Source organism: Maylandia zebra, linkage group LG11 (assembly GCF_041146795.1).
Source record: "Maylandia zebra isolate NMK-2024a linkage group LG11, Mzebra_GT3a, whole genome shotgun sequence".
Taxonomy (NCBI): domain Eukaryota; kingdom Metazoa; phylum Chordata; class Actinopteri; order Cichliformes; family Cichlidae; genus Maylandia; species Maylandia zebra.
Window position 1 is genome coordinate 28,851,522 of NC_135177.1, and position 18,437 is coordinate 28,869,958.

The window sequence follows — 18,437 nt, forward strand, 5'->3', positions numbered from 1 at the left end:
CGATCTCGTTCTTTCGGTCACTACTCCGAGATACTTGAACTCCTCCACTTGGGGCAGGAAGGCAGGAAGGCACTCCATCCTTTTCCGGCTGAGAACCATGGCCTCAGATTTGGAGGTGCTGATTCTCATTCCCACCGCTTCACACTTGGCTGCGAACCGTTCATGGAATTAATAAACTTAAAATGGACGAGTTAAGGTTTAAAGTTAAGAGCCATGGTCAGGCTAAAGGAGGCAGCTGTAACCAGCAGCTATCTGCTAGGTGTCGCCTCAGCTTTTCAAGTGATGGAACTGGATGTCTGGAGCATGTTTTTATTGTTTGTGCCTTTTGGAAATTTTTAATGCAAATCAATGACACTATTTTATGCTATGTTGAAAGCTTCTTTTTTAAAAAGGTATTGCAGCAGTTTGAGATCGCACATTAAAGAAAAAATTCTACTTGTCTAAGTATTAAGATTTATTTAAAAGACTTAATATCTATCCATCTCTCTATAAATGGGGACTTAACATTACTTAAATCTTTATGAAACCAGTGGGATATTTGTTGTTATCAGATCAGATCAGAATACTTTAATCTTAGGGGGAAACTGTTGAGAAAGTGCAAAATTTAAAAAGTTCAAAGAGTAGAGATTAAAGAAAAAAATAATAGGAGCAACAGGCTGCATGCATGGTGAGACATGCACATTGTATATTAATCATTTGGAAGAAAGCACACTAAACAGGCTTGGGGTGTGTACTATGAATCAGCAGCTCTCCAGCTGTTTAACACCATCAGGGTTGCATCTAAAACAAACCAGCTAAAATTGTCTTACATCTCACACAAATACCTTTTATTCAAGTTGCACACTAATTTAACTAAATACATGGTTGTGGTCCTCCTGTGATAGTGATAGGCCGCTTCATTTGCAGTCAGTATTTTTGCTGGCTTTTCTTCCTGGCTCAACATAGACTTTATAAATATAGCGCTGTCAAAGCTAAACAAACCACAGCAATTTTTTTTGTCCAAACATAGTGTACCACATTTTAAAACCTATACAGCTGCTTTTCCCGTAGCAGTCGTGCTGATTTTAGTTTGAAGCTGTTTTCATTTTACTTCATTAAAATATTAAATATCCCACTCGGCTGCGTGTAGACCCGGCTGTTTCCTACAGGTCACACCCACTCTTTTATGTAAACTGTGTTGACTTATTGATTTGATAGCCAAAAATGATAGCCTACTATGTCTATGTTAGGGACAAGTAATTCTAGATAATTAATTTTAAAAAAAGAAAAAGAAAAAAAAAAAGAAGGATTGAACTTATTTTACAGTCATAATCAGGTTAGTTTTCATTGAATTTTAACACATCAATGGGATGATTAGGTTTAATTAGAGCAAATGTATTTAAGAATAAAAGGTAAAGGGAAATCAGTGTCTTAAATTACAATGAATCTTATAATAATGTATATAATAATATGCAATGCTACTGGGCGGATGGAAATAAAAATATATATTCAGCTTTTCCCAAGATCTGGTAAACGATGATCCACAGACAAAGATGTTTAGATTGTGAAAGTTTTATTTTCCACCATTTTGCTTAGAAAAAAATGTCTCTAACCTGAGAACAGTGAGGCTGCTACACAGAGGAAAAGAGGATTTTTTCTTCCTTTTGCCATTTCAAAAAAAGAAATGCAAGAAAAAAAAAAAAGTTAGCCACGAATGACCTTTGATTTCTGATCAACCATCTTTTAAGCAGTACTCATTTCTTCACATTCACGTCTCTCCTCACTGAGGTGTAAAGAAAAAAAAAATCTACTGCAAAACATCTATCATTCGACTTTGGCTAGGAGCCTCATTTGATAGACCAGACACTTGCACTATATCGCCCAGGTTTGAATCCAGTTGTTGCAGCAGAACAGCACTTTTAAAAGCACAAGCAAGTCTGAGATATTAAAATGTGATAGCCAATGTTGCCAGGGGTCTGAGTGTTGGTTTTTCTTTGCTGGATCCTGAGCTGTTGATACAAGGAGAAGCAATCGTGCTCTATTAAGTGAAGTTTGACATCTTTCTTCCACTCACATTTTCCCAAGTGGGAAAAAAACAAACAAACAAACAAAAAAAAACCCAAAACACATCATTTATATTCATTCACAAAACCTTCAGCAACATTAATGTTGCCTTTTGCTGTTTGTACAACCAATTACAGTTTACTTATTGTTTGCCTGCGTGGGTGGAGAAATATGTAAGATCGTTTCCAAGTTACCTGCATGCAAACTATTTAGTCTTTTCGTAGAGAATGAGTCATGCTCAACTAAGAACTGCAACACAGAATTTCCGTGTACTCATTTTCTATAGTGAGCAAAGTCTTTGAGCACTGCTCTCCAGGGTGCCCCCCACCCCCTTGTGCGTTGAGCTCCATTTGAAGTGTTGCAATACCAAAATAGAGCAAACAGCTTGAAATGAAACATGGGGATTATTCTTGCATGTACTGGGACACAGGTAAGTCACCCGACAAAGGATGAAAACAAAACCCACAGTACCTAAATATGTGGCAAAAGTTGGGATTTGCCCCGCTCACCTCTCCACAACATGAAGTTTGACGTGTCTGCATGTTCCACATTCTAACATTTCACTTTGTATTTAAATACCACTTCACCAGCAAATGCCCAACACTTCAAGTAAACCACATTTTAGCCTCAGCAAACTGAACTTCATAGATTGCACACACTTTGTTGTAATTGTTTTGACAATTGCCAGCATGGAACTAATGAGTTATTGATTGTTTACTCCCAGAGATAATCTGCTTTAACATTCTGTAACATCTGTATTAAAACATGAGAGGCCATATTTACATAAATCAGCCCAGAATCATCAGCAAGCACAGATTCTTGTTTGTCTTTGGGTCTAGGTAAGCTATGTGTGTCACATTATTTCTGTCTGTAGAATCATGTTTTTCATACTTTGATGTCGGCTTCACTGGATGCATAAATTTCATCGTAACGGGTCTCCATCAAGGCTTCTGTCAGCAAACAGACTAATAAATTAAAGGGGCTAAAAACAAAATATTAATACAGAACTCAAAAACACAAACAGAATAAAAGCATGAAGTAAGTCAAAATTAATAACGAGGGAAAGGGTTTGGGAAGGAAAGAAATAACTGCCAAACATCGTAGTCCATGAATGAAGCTACATAAATACAAATAAAGAAGGGCAGCAGAGGGTCTCTTTCATAGCTAGTCCTACAGTAAAGCACCCTGATAAAGGTGAGTGGGCATCTTTTCTTGGAGCACATTTCTACTCAGCTGCAGCGGGTGGTTATCTCAATACGATTGGAAAAGTCAAGTGCAGCCAAAATCGGCTAGTGAAGGGTTCACAACCTGGGAACCCAGGGGAGGATGCATTCACTAAAAAGAAAGTGATTCTCCATAAAGTCTCTCGTTTTTTTTTTCTTGCGTTGTTTCCCACTGTGTCAGTTATATGTCTGAGTGGGTGTGCCCTGCGCTGCTCTTTTGGTTTCATTCACTGTGGTGGCGTTTCTCCAACCATTTCGATGCCGTGCTGCTGGAGTTGCGCTCGGAGCAATGCGTTTTCATTTTTCAGCTCTTCAATCTTAAACCAAAGAAGAAAAAAATGCATCATCCACAACATTCTCCACAGCAAAATACAGCCTTAACTTTACTGACCAAACTTTTTCCTTTGAAAACTAAGAGCTGACTAATGTATACACAGGACTATGCAATCCCTGAGATTAGAGAGCAGCGTGTGTAGACCCTGTAAAACACTGATGCCCACAACCAACTGGATTATCAAATCTTGAGGTATGTCATCTCTGCTACATTTCCCCTGGGCGAATCCTGAATTCATTGCCTCCCCACTGAGGGACTGAGGAAGGATATTCAGCTTTGAGCATCTGAATAAGAATATATCACTGAATCGCTTGCAGACCCAAGATTCAAGCAAGAGACTCAGAGCTGCAAGATTTCACAATACTTTTGAGTGCATTAGCATGCACTTAGTTCTCACACAACCCCTGTGTATATTATTCCCACAGTCTCTCAAAGCACTGATTTCAGGTAACACTTCTCATTATCTGAGTGCAAATTCTTTGATCCACTTTGTCAGGCTGTGATGATCAGCTATGCAGCCTGAAGTCTCAGGGGGTTTGTTTCAGAGAAATGAAGATGCATATGGGGCTAGGTGGATTTCATGCTTCTGAGACTTAAGTGAAAGAATGTTGCATTGAATTATAAAGCAAACTAATCTATTCAATGCAGTGGCAATCTTCACAGCCACATATGAAGCCCACTATGCCGGCCTTATTATGCGCAAGTTTATTTATCTGCTACACCCAACCACCTCAAAGGAGGACTCTGAATTATCATTCATAGCCCTTCTTTACACATTACCAAAGTCACGGAAACTTCGCTTGATGCCCCATTTGCAGCCTAGAGCAAAGACTGATATTCATACCTGCTGTCTGCACAACTCATTGTCCATTTGTATCCTCTCCACTTCCTTCAAACTCTCTTGCAGCCTCTGGTTGCTTTGCCTCAGCTCACGAATATAGTCACAAGCTTTAGACAGGATGCCTCCTTTGCTCTATAAATACAGAGGCATTGTCACAGTTTTTTTTTAAAAAAAAGAAATATAATTATTGTGATAAATATAATTTTTATAGAGTATTAATGAGTCAAGCGCAAATTTAAAAGACAAACAAACTGCTTACTGCTCCGGTTTTGGTGCTATCCATACTGCAGTCTGGGATAATCTTGGAAAGTGTGACAATCCAGTTGTTGATCTTGTCTCTTCGCCGTCTTTCGACTGATGAACAGAGATGAAAGAAGAACTGTTTTTAAAAGGAGTATATGCATACAAGCCACATTTCCAGATTTCTAATTTAAGCTACAGTAAAAGATCACAGGTCATTCTGATTTACAAAACAAGGTTTTCATCTGCCGGATCTCGTCAGTACCGACATTCCTGACTGATTTTGACAGCTCAACAGCAACCTCTAGTGGCTGGTCAAAATTATATGCTGTTTTTTTTTTTTTACTCTTAACAGAATATTTTGTGAGGGCTTAGTGATTTTCTTTCATCAAAAAATGTTCCATTTAGGCACCACACGGCATTGTGTTAAGACTGTCTGATGAAATCAAAAGCCACAATCATGACTAATTACCCACCTTCATTATGTTGTGCTCTTCTCCTTTCATCTCTTGGTGTTCGGGGTCCATCCATTTTCCTGCAGATAGACAGGAAATAAAACACTTTTCATGCACTACAATATCTCCCATCTCTGCGCTCCATACAATCGGACACAAATCCAATCCAATCCTCCAAATCCTTTGCCTATTAAAAACCATTCTTCACTGTTATCTTTAAATTCAAGCCTATTGTTATTGCCATTTAAAATGAGCCTCTGAAGATGGTTAGTGCCTTTGGTAGAAATATTAAATGATGCACAGCCCTATGAGGTCACATATGCAGTCCTGACGCCTGCAGCCTTGAGCCAAGCTGCCTTGTCTGGAATACTGAGAATCAGCTAGCCTCCTTACTTTAGCTGGCTGTCCTCTTCCCAGGTGTGGCCTGGAGGAAGTGCAATGCTTTATTATGCTGTAAAATTACAACACTGTAGAAAACCAGATGCTGCTTACTGAAGTTGGGGTGTACACCTAATGACACAACTGTCTCTTGTCTTTGCAACCTCCCCCAGGATTCAGTTAATTAAGTCTCAGAGACGTGACAAGGAGACTTATCATACCACCCACCATGGCATGAAGAGACCAATAACACACTCACACATAATCAAATGTGGTCTAGTGTACACTGAGGGCACCTGCCACATAAAAGGCAGGACCCGGGATGTCCTGACAGAGCATTACATTATAAAAAGGTAATCAATGTTATTCCTTTCAACTAGGTTTAAAGCTGTGGTTGATAGCTGTACAACCAAGTGTTGGTTTCACTAATTGAACACCGGGGACTACAAAATTCTGAGAATAAATTAAACTACTCCTTATTGCCACTGCAATTTTGCCTGCAATTTGTGTGACGTAATAAATGACCTATGAGGTTGTTTGTCTTCATTGTCTGCCTTAAAACAAATCTTTTCTAGTCTACTGCAGAGAATTTGTGTCCAATCAACACAACTTGACTGCTGATAGCTTCGTTTGAGATAGTCAGCTAAGCCAAACGGCTCTCTCACATGTATCTCAACACATCTTAATGGGATTTCAGCTGTATAATGGATTCAGCAGCCAAACAGTACTCTTAGGCAAAGTGTTAAAATATGTGGATGGCGGTTTGAATAACTAAATGTACATGCCTAGAGGAATGTTTTTTCCCTGCACACCTCTTTTAAGTGCCCCCGAGAGTAAAGGCTGCCAGAGAAACCCCAAAAATTATGAGTACGTTTCCTCTGGTAGAAGACTTTCCATATGTTGAATACAGCATGTATAAAACAAAAAACGTCTGCACAATTTTTTATTGATCTTTAAAATGACAAATGTAATCATTTACCAATGCACCTCCACTCTCCACCCTCTTCCAAAGTTTTGCTTTTATGTCACCAAGCCATGGCCTTGACAATATTTCATTAAATTACACAGTGAAAAACAAGAGACTGCAGGCTGAGATTCAGATCACCTCGATGGATGAGTTCAGAAAAATAATTCTAAAAAAAATAAAATAATAATAATTACATTAAAAAAAAAAAAAAAAAAAAAAAAAAAAAGATCCTGTGTATATTACTGTCATTGTCTCAAAAAAATGAGCACAAAAATTTGTGATTATTAGCTAGTTAGTCACAAATAACTACTTATTTTGAAAGTAGATGTTCCAAGTGAAAGCACATGGCTTCCATTGGCTCAATTTATCTCAATAGCCCTGTCATATCAACAAAATGCACTTAAAGAGCAAATGCTGTCCATATAGTTTTATGACCAACTTTAAAACTAGGCTGAAAGAGAACCAAACTCAAATGGCTACAACAAAGGACACTTTGAAAATTATACTAAAATAAAAGTGTGGAGTGAGCCATTTGTTTCCAGATGGAGAACAATGACCTGATTTCTAGGTCCTAATGGAAAAATACATTTGCCACAAGCAGTACTAACAACAATGCAGGGTCAGCACTGAAAAATTGCTACATCTGTGTCTCACACATCAAGAGCAGGGAGAATCACCAGGGAGGAAGGGAGGGGTGGAGAAAAGTGAAGGGCAGAGGTTTGTGTGCTTCTTTGCTTCTTGTGATCTAATTTGATTAGTTCATTTGCTGTAAGAGGAGTGGGGAGAAATGTGGAAACTGTCCTCACCAGTTTAAAACTTCATGTTGCAGCAGCTCGTTTTCATCTCTGTGAATGGCAGATAGGTTGGGTAGTTTTCATTCACTTTGCTCACATGCCAACGAAAACGTCACGGTTCATCACTTTACATGTAAATATAATTCTATTTGAAGTCACTGAAAATCATAAATTATTCATGTACAAATAAGTCACAACTCCCCTTAAATGTGTCCTGAACAGAAGAACAAAAAAATAATCTCTAGTTCTTGGAAAAATAAATAAATAAACACATAAATAAATAAATAAATGAGAAATGAAATGTAAAAAAACAGCTTAGATAGAAGATAAATAGAAGATAAAGTGCTGTATCCTGGTTGCTATTCTCCTTATAGCAGTGTTATCTGATTGACCACAATCCCATCACTTTCACGAGTTAAAGGTTAAGTATAGGCCTGGATGAAATCAGAGGAATATTCACTTAGGTTCGGAGCTAACTCAATTTGAAATTGGGTCATGTGTTAATTTTTAAGTGACCAACCAGGCAAAAAACTGGCTCGTACCAAACAGGGTACAAAAAAAACAAAACAAAACAAAAAAACAAAACCTAGCCGACATTCATGAGCCTTGAATCTCACAGGGCTATGGCTCTTGTGCCGGTGTGTTTTGGCACTCAAATGAACCATGAAATAAATAAATAAAGCTTGTTTAAATCCCCTTTTCTGAATAAAAATCAGTAGTAGGCCAAAACCAGCTTGGTTCGCATGCAATTAAAATTAAAACACTTTGCTCAGGTGAGCCTGCTGATGATCTTAATAACAGCAATCACCAGCATGTGGCTAACAGTTGGAGAGTCTGAGATGGATCCCTTTGATGCATGATTAGAATAATGCACGTTGTGAATTTTAGCGATAAACAGTATGAGAGTTCGAAAGGTTAAAAAAAAAAGAAAAAAAAAAAAAGATGTGTGGCTACCATGTGCTAAAAAAAGAAAAAAAGAAATCCTTAAAAATCAATCATAACCATGAACTCGGGGTGAACACAAGAGAGATTACCTGGGCAGAAAAACAGCCTTGAGTAAAAGAAAACAGCAGTGGCAGCAAGGCTGAGAAATTTGAGCCTTGCAGTTGTTCAAATGGACGTCACAGTAGTCTTTCAGTCATGTTTGAATAGAACATTCATTCATATGAGACAATTCTCTTTTGCTCAGATAGATTACTACTAATACATCATTCCAATCTGCTGCATTGCAGTTTAACCCCCTCTACTTCTACACTCCCCTCTTGCATTAGCAGTTACAGTTATAGCGTGCTAAATACTGATTTTGAAAATACATCTCATTTAAACTCTGAATTTAGGAAACTATTTTAAACGGCTTATTACGACATATTCACCCTTTCATTTTTTAGCTTCTGTTCTGCCACCTCGATTCGAGCATTTTGCGGATCAATATCTTGGCTTTTTGAAACTAGATGTATGAGAAAGGGGTAGATCTGACTCCAAAACCAACACAGTAGCAACCCTTTTTAGTCACACGGTTGAAACATACACTGCTTTACTGTATACCTTAAAACAGGAATGATAATTCACAAAATGAACATCTTGCTATGTTAAATAAGACTTTATTGCCTTTTCAATGCATCACAATCTTAGAGGCTTTTTGAAAAAGTGCAACAATTTTTTTTATATTGCTGTTATATTTATCTTTTAATGATAATCTATGCCCTCGTTGTTATGACAGTACTAATTCAGACTCTGATGGATACCATTTCTTGAAAGGATGTGTTTTGTAGAGATGCACTCTGAAGCATTAAGAGAGCAGAGCCACACTGCTAAACACAAATCATTTATTGCTGCAATAAATGCGTAAAGCCCTTATCAAAATTAACTGAAACCTATCATAGTAACTTTATTATTATGATATTAGATGTATTTAACAGCTTTTGTCATTAAATCTACTTTTAAACTCCACTGAAATTAAAACATGCCTAGTTTTATGTGTCTCAAGCTGCACTGGCAATATTGTTTCCATCACATAAACAGCAGATGACAGAGATGATACTTACGCAGGGTATGGCTGTGTTCGTGGGGCAATGGTTCGTGGTGTGCCTGTCTGAATGACATCAGGAGGGGTCATCATCACATAAAACTGACCTGTGGAAGGCACAGGTGTAATCAGTCAACAATGAAGAGTAAGACAGCTCAACATTTCACAGAAGACTGACTTGATTCATTAAATTTTTTAAGTGCTTATCCAACGAGGATCCAGGGGAAGGTGGCTGGAGCTTGTCCCAGCTGAAATTGGACAACAGGCAGGGACAAGTTGCCAGCTCAACACAGGGCTAACACAAAGAGCCAGGCAACCATTTAAACTCACATGCACACCTACGACTGATTCAGAATCACCGACTGACCTAACGTGCATGTCATTAAACTGTGGGAGGAAAGTAGAGAAAAGCCACATCTGGCACAACGATAAAATAACACAGAAATCCTTAAGCCAACTAGCAAAGTGGAACCCCGAAATTTCTTGTAAGGATGCAACTGTGCCAACTGTGTAGAAACAGGCTCAACTCTCATGTACAATCAAGATGTAGACAGAAGAATATTCTACTAACACTACTCATCCATACCATATTCATTCAAGAGCCAAAACATCATCAAGAAATAAATCCACTTATTTTATCTTAAGCCACCTAATCTTGTCATCTGGGTCAGCAAGATGGCCGACCTGGCCTGACAAACAAAATGAGCAACACAATTTTCTGCCACAAAAAAAACAAAAACAAAAACTATCCACAAAAAATGAAGGTCCTCTCACAGAAAACCTTCCCAAATAACAGGTCTTGACACAGACATTCAGCCTGTAGTTATTTCTATTTCAAAGAATGTGATCAAGGACTAAAACGCAGAATCAGTCACTAACAGAAAACACACAAGAAAATCAGTATTTCTCAGATGAAAACAGCAAGGTACATTCAGTCTTTTAACCAGGCACTCTGGCTTTCCAATCTGCTGCTAAAGCAGACTGCAGATGCTCCCTCTGAATGAGGCCACGTCTTAATGTTTTAAGATGCTCAATGCACATTAAGTGCTTTGCTTTTTATATCAAACTGCATTAACACTTTGGCTCCAATCTCACTCTTAAAGCTGCACCTAGCCGAGCCTATTATACAAGTTACAGCTGAGGTGCATCAACTGATATGGCCTTAAGGGTATCTGACTTCTGTGGGTTTAAGTCATGTGATGGAAGTAGACACACAATGCTCAACGAGAGAGAAAAGCAGTGTGTGTGTGTGGATGTGCTGCATGAGCTTGACAAGCTATGTCTTTAATTAGCAATGGATGAGCTACATCAAAGAAACCTAATGATTTAAGGAATCAATGCAATGACCTTGTGTGACCCCAGATGTGCCTCTACATAGGTGTTTTACTGGAGCGTGACTGAGCTCAGGTGGGGTTTTAAACTCATTTCATTTTTGTGTTTTTTAATCATGTTTATGAGTTGGATTACAAAATAACAGAAAAAAGTAAATCATTTTTTGTTCTTTTACTATGAAAGTTTCAGTGCCATGTGCCTGCTACTTGTTTGTGTAGTTTTGCTGCCACAAACTACTACATACATCCATATGTATGTTATAGTCAGCAAAATATTGTCTTATTTCTATGTGTCCAAAGTATCCATCTCTCTCAAGAAGACACAAACAATGCATAATGTAAGGTCACATTGGATATTAGGGGTGGGTGATGTAGTCTCAAAATTATATCACAGTAGTTCAAGGAAATGTTATTTTTGATGACACAGAAGAAAAATATTGAACATTTTATTGGTGATTGCAGCTTGCAGGCAGCAGCATTTATTAGTGCAAACAAAATGAAGGGAATTCTCCACGCTTTTTTTCTTTTAGGTAAAATAAAATATAACTGTCTAACATTTTAGTTTAACAAAAAAGCAACTTAAACCAGCCACACTTTAGCAGCCTGCACTGTTACACTTAATTGTTTTTGTGGAACTGTGTAATTCCAGTTTATTAAATTACAAAGCTGTAATTTATTATACGTATTAGTGGTAAGTGAGACAATGAGCGAGAGTTACATTTAATTGTTTTTGTGGTATTTTTCTTCCAACGCACAAAAACAGATTTACATTTTTAGTTAAGAGCACATAATAAAATTGAAATTTAACAATATTTTTTATCCAGAATTTTGGATTTTGCTTGGAGCTTTTTAAACAACTGCTTAGTGCCCTACTTTTCTACCATGTAACACATGAGTAATTTTCATGCAATGCTTGCTTTTCCAGTCATACCAAATGCAACTAGAGTAATAGCTGCATTTGTTTATTTTTGTGTCAGCTAGCATCTTCTTCATAGCCTGGTTGTATGCCCTTTGCTTCAAGTGGTGAAACAAATTTGCTGTTTCTACTTTTAGGGTGAACTGTTTTCTTGTGTATTTTGCAAAGCATTGGTCACTAAATCATCACTGGAGGCTAACATGTAGTTCTCAGTCTAAGACATGCTTGGACTTGTTGTGTACCCTAGCAAACATAAATGCTATATTTATCAAGACGAGACACTTTTATGTATCGCAAATAGTTATACCAAAATTATTGTGGACAATATGATATCGTATGAGGTATAGGGCTAAAATCTTAAATGTGGCACTTGAACTGTCTCTTTCAGCCTTGGGTCTATAGATTTATGTTGGAGATACGTTGAATCCCAGTTTCAAGCATTTTTAGACCCCAAGTCTGGGCCAAAATGACAGCAAGAAGCACCGCCAGCAGCAGGAACACTGGGTGATGAATTACAAGTTCCTACAATAACTCCTGTCCAGGCTGTACATTCTCCTACATAAAATCCTTAGAGACCCACAATGTTCGACTCTTTCATAACAATCCTGAAGACAAATAATGACCATCCAACAGTCAACTGCCAGCCAGCAGTAACAGTGTTCTTGCTAGTTCTAGCGGAATAATCCATAATAGGTAGATGGCAGTTTTTTGTTTTGTTTATTTTTTAGTTTAAAAAAAAAAAAAAAAGGCATTAAAGCCTAGATCTTGTTCTCTAGGTCAACTGAGCACTTACAGCGCTCAGCGAACACAGCTTCAGCCAATGATAGCCTGACCTGGACAACCAGCATAAAACCACAAGGACGGGTAGTACAGCCAGATGATGGCATATGGTAGGAAAGAGGAAGAGAAGCAGAATAGGAAGACATGTGACATGAAGTAAACAAGTAAACATGGTAAGCATGGCAAATTTAATTTTGGCGTCTGATAATATTTGACTTGGAGGAGGCAAACTCTAGTCATGGCAAAAAATGTTTCCATCACATTACCAAGTTAGGAATCTGAAACAGATTAAAATGAGCTGCTGGGTATGTGCAATTTAAAATATTTCTCATAATTATTACAACTTTAATAAAGATCTAATGACCCTTGAAAATTGCTGATTCACAGTTGGAGAAAACTGCGTTCTCCAGCATCATAAATTATATTTTAAAATAACTTACTGATCAAAAATATCCAAATGGGGGGGAAGGAATCACAGAGCAAATTGATTCTGCAACACATATTTAGGTTTATCATGTGTAAAAAAAAAAAAAAAAATATATATATATATATATATATATATATATATAAAAGCAAGTGCAATTGTCATTATCATCTTTGGATTGCTTTGCTTCTTCCTCACCAAATATATGTTAGTGAACATATGTAAATATGAATTGAACATGTATTACTTCACCCAATTTTGTCATATAAAGCACCACCAGTGGGATTCGTGGGTTAGTCACCCAAGGTGGTGAGGAAATCTATTTATAAAAGCTACATAGAGAATGAAAATATTGATATTTAGAGGCTCAGCATAGATAATTTATCTCAACAGGGAGGGATTAGATATATTGCTTATTCTTTGTATCTGCTGTAAATGGCCCTGATTTCTTTGTTATCAGCTCAAACTGTCAGGATCGTGTTTCACTAATAAAAAAAAAAAAAAAAGGACAGCTATTCTCTCCTTAAGGTACTTCAAAACACACTTCTGTTTGTCACTGAAAATAATAGCTTAATTAGCTCTGCAGCACTGTGATAAGCCCCAGCCCAAATTAGGTGTGAGAACTGACTCACCCCCTGCCTGTGTGAGTGTGGGGTCCGCGGCGGCCTGCACAGACACAGTCCCGTCGCTCACCGCAGTTGCGGGGAAGTAAGCGAAGCGGGTCTCCCCTCCCACTGCCTCTCCTGCTGGGCTTCCTCCATTACTGAAAGGGTTCTGGATCACAGCCTGTGACAGATAAGAGAGAGACAGAGGAGAGCCATGAACAAGCAGCAATGGAGCAGTCACAGCAGGTAAACGCACACCTCATCCTCTGTCAGACTCAATACTGGTATCCCTGCTAAACCCCCCCAAGCAAGACACAGTTCCATTTGACAGCTAGGATAAAGGGAGGCAAAGAAGCAGCAGTGATCTTGTTAGCAGGGAGAATAGCAAGGTCAGTAAAGCCATCAGTATAGCACTAATGAAAACAAATTTGGTCTGTTCTTGCTAGAAAAATTGCATATTTTTAGCTCAAACTGTGCTCCGACTGTTACTGCAGTTCTTGTGCAACAACTATTGGCACTACACACATTGAAACTATGCACCTATGTGACTCACTTTGTGTTGACTAGATATTATATTCGGGCACACAATTCACTCTTTAGACTATTTTTCCATCTTGGCAAGCTTAGAGAAATTACACCCGCTGCTGCAATTTCAGTGAATCAGTGAAGTAGAGATGATGTGATATGGAAAACTGGTGAGAATAACTGATAATAATAGATATACAACACCGTTTTTTTTTTTAACTTTACGTTTTTGAATTATATATACAGATAAAGCAAAAAGCTTTATCTGTGTACTCAAAAGTACTCACAACAGTTCACAATTTGCTAATAAGCATAATTGTTTTTAGGAGTAACCAAAACAACACACCTTTCTGCAAGTTGATACTATTTTACCAGCTTGAAACCAAAAACTGGTTACACCATCTTGTTTCACTCATAGACAGCAATCTTTGTTAGTGTTGGTCTGCATAAAACATTACATAAAGCGGGGAAAAAAAAAAAAAAACATGACCCAACACAAGAGCATGGCTGTGTGCCTTACTTACAGCCACACTCTGCACTGTCAGACATAATTTATAGCTAAAATAATATTACTGAGACAGTAATAACTTCATATACCTACTTTTCAGCCAATAGATGTATATACTGATCCATGATATATTTCATGTCTTTAACAGTATTTGTAAACTTGATGTTTTAAAACATGACAAGCGTGTACAAAGAAACAAAAGAAATTAGAATAACACTGGTTTTAGTTGTTTTCAGTGAGACTGTTGCAAATGAAAATACGCAGAAATTAACTTCCACCTTATCCTTTAACACGTAAATAAAGAAAGCAAGCTTTAAAAAACGGTTTAAACTACTAGTGGTTTCCCTTTGGTCCAGTCAAAAGTGTAAAATTTTGATACCTGTGCCACAGCTTGAGGAGCCCCGGTGAATGCAGCTGTTGAGACAACGCTCACTGCTCCTCCTGCATCATCTCTTCCATCAAGGTGTTGGTCAGTCACCTGGACAACACGATACGTCACCTGCACAGACGAAAAACAAATTTGGGTAAAAAGAGAGAATAAGAAGAAAACAAAGAGAGCAACTAGTTGCTTCTCCATTTATATCCTTACTCTATGTATTTTTTTTTGCATTATTCAATCATACCGTGTATAAAACAGCACCTTACCTGACTTGTTGATTTGTTTATCATATCTGTTGCTTCCGTACTGCTCAGCCTAGTATCCTGACACTACAGTACTAACCTCACTTGTGCATTGATCTCACCATCCCACAATATGCTTACGCTTCAGAATGCGCCTGATTTAATTTTAAATAGCAAGGAAAATGAGCTTGTTTGTTCGAAGAATCAGTATTTGTATCCCTCTATCATGTGACTTTCCTCCTGACTGACATGTGACAGCAGTCTCATGCCAATCCCAGACCAGACTGAAATCACATGATTGCTCACACTAGTCTTGTTTATGCCTGAACCACATGGATCACTGACTCAATTTCCTCCAGCGCAAACCACCCAGTAAGGGTAAACCAACATGAATGTCACAATACCTTTTTTTAGTGTATATGCTGGCATTACTGACCCATTGTTTACCACTGACCAACAGTGGTGTGAAAACCACATAGTGAACAGGAAGGAGACACTTTTGTACAAAGGTCAACAGTCAATTTTGAGGCTATAAAAAAAAGACTATAAACATTGATACCTTCAGGGAATTTACTGAGTGCTTTCCTCCTGACTTTGTAATAGAGGAGGGTGTCAAAGCACACAGAAAAAGAAAAACAATCAGATAAAAAGAAAATGTAAGCCTAAACATTAAGGACTGTCGTCGGGAGTATGGTTCTTCAACATATATAATCACTCACTGTTGTTTGCCATATGTCCAAGCATCTTTTCAACCACCTCCATCAATATGCAGCTGAGAGTTCTCAGTTGGTAATTATCGTGCTGCACAAACACCCCATGGACATTTATCCACTCTGTGCTGTTTGTGTACTCTCATAAGTGCTAAACAGAGGCAATTTATTCTAACTGTCTAGGCCCTTATGCAATTAGGAACACTTAGACGCTTTCTGAAATGGGTATTAAACAGCAACAATCAGTAGTGTCCACACTTCCATCCATTAACTACTTACCTGCCCACCCTCGGTGCGGAACTGATATTGTATGTTATGGTCACCAAATGTTGCAGCCTGAGGTACACTGGCTATTGTAACAGCTGTCTGCTCTTCTCCTGTTCCGTCTTCAAGGGAAAAGGGGGATAAAGAAACAGGAGTTAGAATGGAAAAAGTAACTAAACAGCTAACAAGCCCCGAGTGTAGCTGCAAATAACGAAGCTCAATGTTGCAGCACATAAAGAAAAGCAAGTGTACTGAGGAAAGAGCTTGTGGCTTTTTTTTTTATAAAGTATTGTGTACGCACACAAAACTACAGTGTGATCAAAGACCGCTTAGTAAATAAATCCTTACCTTCAGATCCCTGGACAACCTCCTCTTCTTGTTTTTCTTGGCTGCAAAGCGGATACAGAAATACCTCAGTTGTTAGAAGCTACGCAACCAGCTAATGTTTGTGAAAATTATATATCAATGTATTAAATGAAAGTAATAACTGACCCTCCACTTCACCGTAAGGGGTGGCAAGTGATGTCTGGGAAGTCAGTCAGCCAGCAGGACAATTATAATGAAAAACACAGCACAGCAACTGCCCTTGGTTTACCAAGAGTGGCTGAGAATAGTTATTTGTTTTAAAAGCTAGCTTAAGCTCTCTTAGCTGTTAACTATGAACACTACTATTCTTGGATATAACCAAGTTATACCGCTTAAAGAGTTGTCCACCTGTGTTGCTAACTTAGCTGTAGTCTACACATTAAATTCGTTTTGACAACACTTTATAAGTAAGGCCTTGGTTAGCGTCGTAAACTAGCTGTGTGAAATAGCATGTTGCGGCTAGCTTCTTTCAGTTAGCCATTTTGACCGAGTTACCTTGCGGTGTCCAGACTCTGTTCAAGCATATCCATCAGTGTTGAAATAAAAAGTGATATTCGGTGTCACAGACGGAGATGGAAGTGCTGATCACGGGAACAAACACTCGGGTCATGTGAGAGAGACAGCCCAGGACACGTGAGGTACGGCTCGGTGTCGAAGTTAAAATGGAGGCCGCTGCTGATGTCGCTGGGTGATCCGAGGTAACTCCTCTCGATCAGCTGTCGCGCCGGAGGGATTTGCTGCTTGCCGGGGACCACGGTCGATAACGTTTCGCTACGGTTTCTCACCCCCACCGGTGACCATAAAAGTGCGAATTAACATCAGCTAGAGCGTGGGGAAGACACTGAGTGTTGCAAACCAATTAAAATGCAAACAAAAAGCTTCTCTGTCGGTGACCTGGGAGTAACGAACAGGCTCCACAAGTAACTTATGCACGTAGCTTTTTTTAAAAAAATTATTATTAATGCGCGAGAGAGTGGCACGATGTTCTGGCTCAGATCTGAACCAGCAAGGTATTAATGCCACATTGTTATTATTTATGAGCGCATTAGTCTTCGTTAACACCAAGACTTGCGTACAAAGTGGCATTTAAGTGTATTCTAATAACAAAAAACAAAATAAACTTAGAAGATTATTTCAAACTATTCTTTTATTTTTGCCTCCACGATTTTACTAATTATTGCGGGCCAAAAGAAGAAAAACAAAACAAACTGAAGTCGAAAGAAAGAAAGTAAAGCAAAACAAGTGTGCTAATAACACATTTTCAGTGAACACTGGACATATTATATTATACATATTAACCCCCTAAGAAACGAAATCTTTTATGGCATGCATTTTTACTTTATCTTTGCTATTTGGGCTGATTGGGACCTGATGAATGTAAAAACAAAGAATTACGTGATTTTTTTTATACCTGATTTTTGTTTCTGAGAAAAATAAGATCCACATATGAGGACATTCGTTTTAAATTTCGATAGAACAGTGGCAAGTATAATGTCCTTGTAAGTGGATATCAGGCCCTTGAAGAGCCAAATTTTGTATTTTGGTAGACAACCCAAAAATGTGAAGTCCATATGTAGGAGGCTAAAACAGTTGAATATTTTGTCTGTGTGTGTGTGTGTTTTTTTTCTAACTTTTTAACTCAACCTGATACTGTCATGGTCCTGGGCCATGTGGGCCCAGTATTCTTAGTTCCTTGTATTTTTGTATTTCGTTCCTTAGGCCATGTTTCCTGAGTTGCCCTGTTGTGTTGTTCCCTAAGTGTTTTCCCTTCGTGACTCTTACCCCCTGTGTGCCCCTCTGTGTATTTATGAGCCCTCGTCTCTCTTTGTGTTTTATTCTATGTTTTCCCCAGCCCGTTATGTCTGTGTTCTCCCCGTGCTCTCTCTCCTCCTGTCTGAACCTCTGTACTTCCTGTTTTACTTTGCCCGTCTCCCGTTAGTGTTGTGTTCACTCCTGCCGTGTCTTGTTATGATTATCAGTGTCACCTGTGTTCCCCGTGTGCTCCCACTTCCCTCCTTAACCCTCTGTGTATTTATGTCTGCGTCTCCCTCAGTTCTGTGTCGCGTTCTCCCTCATGCTGCGTGGA

The 18,437-nt window shown here is 38.4% G+C and overlaps 1 protein-coding gene across 3 annotated transcripts; it reads right to left on the reverse strand.

Moving 5' to 3' along the window:
• Positions 1–1,535: 1,535 nt before the first annotated feature.
• usf2l (upstream transcription factor 2, c-fos interacting-like) lies at positions 1,536–17,266 on the reverse strand. 3 transcript variants are annotated; one of them, XM_004551040.6, is made up of 11 exons: positions 16,847–17,266; positions 16,334–16,374; positions 16,001–16,107; positions 14,770–14,889; positions 13,385–13,538; positions 9,321–9,408; positions 7,288–7,326; positions 5,158–5,216; positions 4,701–4,795; positions 4,445–4,573; positions 1,536–3,583 (listed from the first exon to the last, which is right to left on the reverse strand). In XM_004551040.6, exons 1-11 carry the CDS (start codon positions 16,879–16,881, stop codon positions 3,494–3,496), a joined length of 957 nt encoding a protein of 318 aa, XP_004551097.1. In that variant the 5' UTR covers positions 16,882–17,266; the 3' UTR covers positions 1,536–3,493. The 3 variants fall into 3 exon arrangements, with proteins under 3 accessions (XP_004551097.1, XP_004551098.1, XP_004551099.1); XM_004551041.6 differs by lacking the exon at positions 7,288–7,326 and having other exon boundaries at positions 16,847–17,265; XM_004551042.4 differs by lacking the exons at positions 16,001–16,107; positions 16,334–16,374; positions 16,847–17,266 and adding an exon at positions 15,036–15,223.
• Between the last annotated feature and the right edge of the window lie 1,171 nt (positions 17,267–18,437).